Source organism: Erpetoichthys calabaricus, chromosome 9, assembly GCF_900747795.2.
Source record: "Erpetoichthys calabaricus chromosome 9, fErpCal1.3, whole genome shotgun sequence".
NCBI lineage: Eukaryota > Metazoa > Chordata > Cladistia > Polypteriformes > Polypteridae > Erpetoichthys > Erpetoichthys calabaricus.
Window position 1 is genome coordinate 40,893,675 of NC_041402.2, and position 8,767 is coordinate 40,902,441.

General features: G+C 43.5%; 1 protein-coding gene across 2 annotated transcripts in view; it reads right to left on the reverse strand.

Annotated features, from left to right (window-relative positions):
• Nucleotides 1–8,083, reverse strand: part of slc9a5 (solute carrier family 9 member A5) — a 157,824-nt gene extending 149,741 nt beyond the window's left edge. Inside the window, exon 1 of one of the 2 annotated variants that reach the window (XM_028809352.2) lies at nt 7,221–8,075. In XM_028809352.2, coding sequence (XP_028665185.2) covers nt 7,221–7,464 — 244 coding nt within the window. In that variant the 5' untranslated portion in view covers nt 7,465–8,075. Of the gene's footprint in view, nt 1–7,220 lie in introns of both variants that reach the window. The other variant, XM_051931682.1, reaches the window with a different exon arrangement.
• Between the last annotated feature and the right edge of the window lie 684 nt (nt 8,084–8,767).

Genomic DNA, 8,767 nt, shown 5'->3' on the forward strand with positions numbered 1-8,767 from the left:
TACTTCCATTATCTCTAACCTGCTCTACATGTGTAGCACGGGACTTGTGTCTGAAGGTTGTAAGTATGAAGCGACTTGTCCGTCTCGCGGGAAGTGAAAGTGTCTCTCTTCTAAAGATCACGTCTCGTCCCATGTTTTTTTTTTATAATAGAAAGAGAAAGATAACAGGCTCCATACAGTAAAAAACATGACTAGATAGTAACAGATTTGTGAAATGCCAGCGAGTCAGGATTTCAAAAGGATACAATAACTCGGGCTAAATCCTGCTATGGTAGCCTACCATATATTAAAAATTTTTCAAAGCACAAAGAACCAACATCATATGCAAAGATCCCTTCCCAGAATGAACTGGTGCTTTGTTAAGCAATAATTCTACGAAAAAACCACACAACCAAAGTAAAGAACCATAAAATGCCATTAAAGAACCATTATTTTTAAGAGTGTACAGCTTAGCGCAATATCCTTCCTTATTATATTTTCCTTCTTCTTCTTGGATTATTATTATTACTTATTATGGTTATTATTATTATTATCTATGTAGTGAGGCCTCAGCATTAGTATCAGAAAACTACAAACGTCATCATGTGTGCCATTTTGCAGCAAGGCAAACCGCAAAATTGTGACATTGTGCATTTTCAGATGGGAGAATGAAGGAGGTCCTGGCAGGGACTGGGATGTGGACACTTCAAAACTACTTCTCATGTCCTAAATCTAGTCAGACATCTAGTGCAATTCTTAAAACCTTGTTAAATATGCACCCAGATCTCTGCAAAATGGTCTAAATTAATTACAAATAAAAAATACAAAATAATTAAGCGCATAAGTTTTCACCCCTTTAATAGGACACCTGGTGCAGCCAAATGGTTTTAGAAGTTACATGATTACTTTAATGCTGATCATTAGTCTGGGGTTTCAGCCAATTGCAGCCTAAATTGTAACTTATCTGGAAGGTCCAACTTGTGGCGAGTCAATATGGTCACCTAACCTGCACAATGAAGACAGCAGAACACTTCAAGAAACTACATGAAAAGATAATTGAAAATCACAAGTCTGAGGATGGAGACAAGAAAATATCTAAGTTACTGAATATCCCTTGAAGTGCAAATAAATCAGTCATTAACAAATGTAACGAGTAAAGCAGACATGTAAATCTGCAGGCAGGCCGTCTACTAAAACTGAGTAATTGTGCAAGAAGACAACAAGTGAGGCAGGCCACCAAGAGCCCTGTGAGAACTCTTAAGAAGTTACAATCTACAATAACTGAGTTCGGAGAGACTGTGCAAACAACAGTTGCAGAGAGTTTGCCAGAAGGCACACTGGAATCATCTGGAAGAAGGTCCTATGGTCTGACGAGACCAAAACTGAGCTTTAGACCATCAGACTAAATACCAAGTTTGAATGCTAAACAAAATATCAGAAACACGCCATCCCCACTGTGAAGCACGGCAGCATCATGCTGTGAAGATGTGTCTCTGCAGAAGTCCACGGAAGACTTGTGAGGGTAAAATAAACTTGACAACATACAGATAAATCTGGGAGGAAAATCTGATGCAGACTGCAAGAAACTAGCTATTTAGGAGAAGGTTTGTTTTCCAGCAAGACAACAAGCCAAGGATACACAGGAATGACTTCATTACAACAACGTTAATATCCTGGAGTAGCCAAGTCAGAGTCCAGATCTCAGTCTAAGAATCTGTGGATGGAATTAAAAAAGGCTGTTCGTTTATGACCCCCATGCATCCTGACAGAACTTGAGCAGCTTTGCCAAGAAGAGTCCAGGTATGCAAAGTTGATAGAGGCCTGTAGATTTAAGGCTGTCATGGCCACCAAAGGCGCATCTACTAAATCCTGCCTTGGGATAGGTTAGGCCACTATACTGATTCAGCACACATTGGCCCTTCCACATACAGTAGAATCTCTGGTCACGAGCATTTCTGAACACGTACAAATTGGGTTACGATCAAAAAATTGCATCTGTCCACGACCACATGCTCTGGTGGCGAACAAAAACCCTGGCGGCCAGTTTCCCTTCCGGTTCGTACGCACCAATGACTTCCGCACGTGTTCAGTCTCTCCCTGTACATCATTCTCTGTCAGACATGCGTGCATTTGCTGTGAACTCTTTGTGCTCTATTATTTTGTGTGCTTTTGCATTAATTTTGCAATTACCCATGGCCTCTAAGCAAGTGAAGAGTGGCAGTGTTGGCGAGAAGAAAGGTTCAAAGAAAACTGAAATCCAATTAAAGAAAGAAATCATTTCTTTGCGGAGCCGGACTCTCCCTCAAAACTGTAACCTCCTCTCCACCCAGCTTCCTCCTCACTTCCTTCACACCAGAACTCGACTCATGCAAGGTTAGTTTTCTTGGTTGTTTACGGTTAGTTCTTGTATAAATTAAGGATTTTTCAAACTTTAATTTTTTTCCCTGTGCTTAAAACTCAAAAAAAATGTGTTTACAGTGAACGGTTCGTAAGGGTGTAGCGTGAACTCTTACAATGTTAGTTTTCTCTGTTGTTCAAGGTTTTTACATTTAGTTTACTATTACGCTGCGCATTCTATGGTATAATTAACTATTTTTGTGCTTAAAAATCTTAAAAAAAATATTTACATACAGTTCGTATGGGATGGAATGGATTAAATGTATTTACATACAATCTTATGGGGAAATTATGTTCGGGTCGCAACCAAATTGGGTCGCGTCCAGAGTTTTGGAACGAATTATGGTCATGACCAGAGGTACCACTGTATACTGAATTAATTCTGTAATTTCTAAAACTAACTGTCTGCACTACTGATAATTTGGGTGTGCCATGTTAAACAGGCTGAACACTTTATAAAACACAAAGTAATTGATTGTGTGCTGGTCATTAATTTAGAATACTTTGGAGATGTCTGTTTGGATTCATTTCTGTTGGTCAATGTCAAAAAGTCAAATTTAATTTACTGAGATTCAGTTTTATATCACAAATACATGTGAAAATGTCCAAAGGGTAGAATACTTTTTATAGGCATGGTAAGCAGATGTTGGACATCTCTGTGTTCACAGTCCATGAGGTTGATCCTCCAATTAGCTGTGAACCACCCAATCTCAGAGATTGACCAGGTGGTGAACCAGCTGAGGGTAGGTTCAAGCCGCAGGGATCTGTGGTATCCGGGGTGAACTTCTAAAGGCTGGTGGTAAGGTTGTCCTCCTGGCATTGCAAGCAATCTTTGCTTCCATTTGGGAGACGGACATCATCCAAACTGACTGGAAAACGGGACTTGTCATCCCTGTCTGGAAAGGGAAGGGCGATCACTAGGATTGAGGTAACTACAGGGGGATAACACGTCTCTGGGTGCCGGGTAAGGTCCTTGCTAGGGTCATCCTCAATAGGATCTGTGATCACTTGCTCACCTACCATTGACCAGAACAGTCTGGTTTTACACCGAAGAAGTCTATCATCGACTGCATCCTGGAACGGAGAGTTCACATGAAGCACAAACATGAATATCGGCAGACTTTCCTTGCAGCCTTTGTTGATTTTCGTAAAGCATTCAACTCAGTTGATTGAGCTGCACTGTGGGGCATCCTGAGATTTCACAGGCTCCCCCGGAGGTTGCTGGGTAACATGGCCGGCCTTTACACTGGTACTGTGAGTGCTGTGCAGAGTGGAGGCAGAACCTCTGCGTTTTTTCCCAGTTGATTCTGGGGTTCGTCAGGGGTGTGTTTTTGCTCCTACTCTGTTCAATGCTTGCATGGACTGGGTGTTGGGCAAGGTCGTGGGATCCAGCGATTGTGTGGCATTTGTTGGTAAAGAAAGATTCACTGATCTTGACTTTGACTCTGTGAAGATCACAGCATCATTGGCAATGGAGGCGCTCGAGAGACTGAGCGAAGAGTCTGAAAGTCTGGGCTTGCAAGTGTCCTGGATAAAAACCAAGATCCAGGCCTTTAATAACCTCTTGGACTCAGCCATCAGCAGTGTGTCTATCTGAGAAGAGAGTGTTGACCTCGTCGAGAGGTTTACTTACCTTGGCGGTGACATTCATGTCTCTGGTGACTCTTCCTATGAAGTCAGTAGACGGATTGGGAGAGCACAGGGGGTCATGAGGTCACTGGAAAGGGGTGTGTGGCGCTCCCAATATCTTTGCAAAAGGATGAAGGTCCAAGTCTTTAGAGTCCTGGTGCTTCCTGTTTTGCTATATGGTTGCGAGACATGGACGCTATCCACTGACCTGAGACGAAGACTGGACTCCTGTGTCTCTTCGGAGAATCCTTGGGTGCCACTGGTTGGACTTTGTGTCAAATGTGCAGTTACTCATGGAGTTCCAAATGAGGCACATTACCTGCATTGTGAGGGAGCGTCAGTTACGGCACTACGGCCATGTGGCACGATATCCTGAGGGTGATCTGGCTCGCAAGATCCTCGTTGCTGAAGACCTGAACGGCTGGACCAGGCCAAGGGGATGCCCACATAACACGTGGCTGTGGCAGATGGTCATTTCCGGAGGGACAGGAACATGTGTTTGCCGGGGGGGTTGCCAACCAGAATCCTTAGCTGTTTTGTCATGCGGTGGGGTTTGGCAATGCTCCACAACCTGACCTGGTAAGCAGCTTTAGTACTGGACAATAAGTGGCTCAAGTACTAGCCCGATAGTTGAATACAATTTTTGCAAACATAATTAAAGTACAAGTCCATCCAACAAGCAGCCTGGCAGCAAAAAGCACCTTGAATAGGGCACTGGGCCACCAAATAAGGAACAATAATCAGGTGTGAAAATAATATTCTGCCCTTGTAAAGTGCACACATTGTTCACATCTTTGAATACAAAAATATCAGTAGCTTCTTTGTCTTTTTGTGCTGCTGGGTTTATATAACTACAGACAATTCAGTCAAAGCATTTGGTTAATAAGAGCTGCAGAAATATGTGACCTACATTCACAGAAATGTATCTTATATAATATAGACGGAGAAAATGTGCACATCAGAGTTTCTACTTGATAATAAAGCGCCTTCCCAACTTCTCATTGGGTATGAGGAGGCCGGAGGGTGCAATGATTGGGGTCTGGTAAATGTCTGTGATAAATTCAGGGTAAAATTGTTCTAGTTGATCATCAGTGAAACCTGAGCCTGCTTTGGACTTCAAGTCCTGAGGTTTTGGGTTTAAGTCCCACTACGGACACCGCATGACCATGAGCAAGTCATTTCACCTGCCTGTGCACCAAATGGAAAAACAAAACAACTGTAAGCAATTGTATCTCAAATTATGTAATTCACATTCGATAAAGGCGTCAGCCAAATAAATGTAATATAATGCAAACGTAAATCTAGTTGCTTTCTGCCTGGCCAATCGGGAGCCAGCATCCTAAAAGTGAGCTGTGCCATCAGGCACAATGGGGGAAAGAACTGTCCCTGCCACTACAACATTTTTAAAAATAAAAGGTGTTGGAGTGGTTCTTCAGAGCGATGTCACAGGGGAACCATTTTCAGTTCCAAAAGGACCATCCACATGCATGTTCCGTAAAGAGCCTTTACTTATTTAGATGCATAACAGGCTCCACAAATCGCCATGATAACAGATCTGTGAATTACCAGTGGATTCCTCATTGCTGCTGACAATTACACAGGCTAAGTTCAGGTTTTCTTGATCTGTCAGTTTCCTCCTAGATAGCCTATACATTAAATATTTCTGTTTTGTCTACATATTAGGAAGCTTTAAAACCAAAAGAAAAAAAAAACAATTGCATATACAAAAAATCTGTACAGAACGAACCGGTTCTTTCTCAAGTACTGGCTCTACGATGAACCACACGGCTTAGTAAAATGCCATTATTATACCATTATTTTCAAGAGTGGACCGCCCGTGCGTGGACCCGATCATCCCACCGCACAGGGACTGCAGGATGCCCGTCCAAATTAACCACCACAGTTTCACCTACGAGTCCTGTCAAAGAAGACAACTGCGCGTTAGTCTGTCGAATGCGGCACCTTTATGCTCTCCTTTGAAAGAAGTTTTAACCGGCAGTAAATGGCACAGCTTGGGGTGGTAAACGCAAACGGGGCCGCAAGGAGACGCTCTGAAGAAATGTCAGTTCTCCATTGACCTGAAGGAAAGGATCTATGTAAGCAGCAAGCGCAAATCAGGCACCGAGCCATCGCCGACATGTGTATGCATCTAATTTTCTTTTTTCTCTTTACTTCATGCATGCGTGTGTGTAAGCCGAGTGTCATTTCGTTTTACCTTTATTGCATTATGTTGACGATGTGTTTGAGCTTTTTGCGTGTGTGCTCATCTTGAATGGTGTCAAGCAAGAGTAAACTTAACGTATCGAAATCGGCCATACATTTTTTTTTAACCTTACTTGTGCATCGGGCTCAAGTCGAGAATAATCTCCGGCGAGAGTACTCGTCTTGGTTGTACGTCTGTTACAGGGTCGCAAGGAGCAGATGCTTATTGTGACGACACAAAGCGCACGTCAGGATTCGGGGCTCTCCGGTTCACAAACTAATGTTCGCTTGTTCTTTTTTTTTGGATGAAGCACGCGTAGTAAACCGACCCGAACATAAACAGAAGGAGCACACCGCTCATAGATGGTGACCATACTGTCAGTAGAACTTGGGTCCAAACGGAGGACATGCAGCCGACACACCACTGAGCCTGCTGTAAATGTTTCATTACCATAGTCAGAGCCAAGAAGCACCCGTCAGGTCGAGGTGGTCCGCTGGGGGCGACACGCTGAATGGAGGGGCTCCTCACACGCAGTCGCATTAAGTGACGATGGTTTTACTGGGGCAGTTGATTGTCTGTATAAGCGATTGAACGTGATGGATGAGGACTACGCAAAAACTGCCGTTTCGCAGCTTTCTTTTTTATCCTATACCGATGATATATTGTACTGCTAAGGGACCCTTGCTATTTTAAACGACGTGTTTTATTCTAAGACTTTGGCTTACTCTTGAAATGTACTAAACAGCAAAATAGCCATTGTTAACTTATATAGCGTCAAAGTGTCTCTATATACTATCTACAACACACAGACTTTGCTCATTGAAAGCGGTCGAATTGTTGCGCGAATTGGGACTTTTTACCGTTACAGGCACCATTTATTACAAGCTTTACTTCATTACGGCAGCGGATTTCATTATAAGCCGCAGGTTTGCGTGACTAGTATGTTCATCAGGCGACACTAAACTGCGGCTTGCGCTGTCCCAGGAAGATCAAGAATGACCCGTGTACTCACGGATTTTAGCCAAGCTGGCCACCATGATCCACACCACTATGAGGTAGGGTCCTTGCACGTACTGCCATTCCCACTTGACTATCTCAAAGGTCATAAGCTCTGTGTCCAGGACGCCGGGATGTACCACGACAGATGTTGTAGAGTCCGGCGGGGCTTTGCTGGTAACAGGTGTTTGCGCAGGAGGCACTTGGCTGGCGGTTTCATACAGCCTGACAGTGGGCCCCGGGGAGCTTGCCGACTCCATGAGGTCAGTAGTGAAGGATGTGCCGCTCCTCGTCGGGAAAGACAGCAGCAAGACCAAAGCTGCAGCAGGGAACGAGGCGCCGGGGGACAAGTCAGCGGTGCTCCGTGCGAGCGACTGGCGCCGACGACTAACTGGCCGCGACTCCTTCTCATACCGGTGTCCACATCACGGGGAGGGGGGTGGGTGACTAGCGTCACACGTGACTCAATTTCTAAAGGGAATAATGCGTCTCTTGAATTTAAAGACGTAGAGTGTTTCAAATTGCCCCTCTTCATTTGCGGAAGTGACAGGACGCGCTTAGTAGTGGCACTAAACCTCTGGACATGGTACATTAGCGGTGATTTTATTAAACTTGATACTGAAGTAGCAAGACTTCAGAAAAGAAATGAAATCAGGTTCCTATGTTAACCACAGGCAGTTTTTCGTTGTGATGCAATTTTGTCGCATTGTCATAACCCTCTCTCGTCTTTTATAAATGCACTTGTGTGCAGGTAGCCTGCTGTGTCCATCAACGGATGCAAGGGAAAGAATCATGCCGTACAGGATGCTAGTCATCAGCCGACATACTCCTGCTGTCATTCGTCGTCACAATAGCGAGCCCCTGATTTACAGAATATGGACGTTTTTTGTCATATTGGAGGAGAAAGAGACAAAGAAACCTGAAAACTCCATAAACTGAGATCTGGGGGTGACAACGCTAACTACTACTTTATAAAAAGGTAAAGAGAGGACCACGAAAAATAGACTTTGTTATTACATTTGAACCAAATATTCATAATACATATCTCATGAAAATACAATTCACATGCTAAGGCGACAATAGGTTTTTAAGTACATGAACGCCAAGTGCGCCTGTTTGATGTTGTGCATGCGCCGAACGCGATTAGTTGTGCGCGAAGTCTAAAGCGGCAGAACACCGAAAGCCGCGCAGATCTGCTAGCGTGGCGCCTCGTTCGGCCTGTCATTTTTTTTGCGTGTCATTTTCTCACTGCACCACTTCAATAACGAAGTCCTTCACAATCGGACTCTTTTGGAAATAATGTGAAGGACACGATGCTGATATTGTGTAATTGGCAGTGTGAGAAACAAAATGATAATACATACACCTCTAAGCACTACGGTACAGCTTTTTCAATGATCTGCTTAAAGCCGTTTGTCTTGCTATATTAATCAACAACAGCACTTGCTAGACGACTTTTTTCCTTCTTAACTTCTAGTCTGTTTTTCCTCACTTTTTAATAGAAATATGGATGTAAATGATTGTAAAATGTCTTTATTTTTTAATATCTCAGCAGTCTCTTGT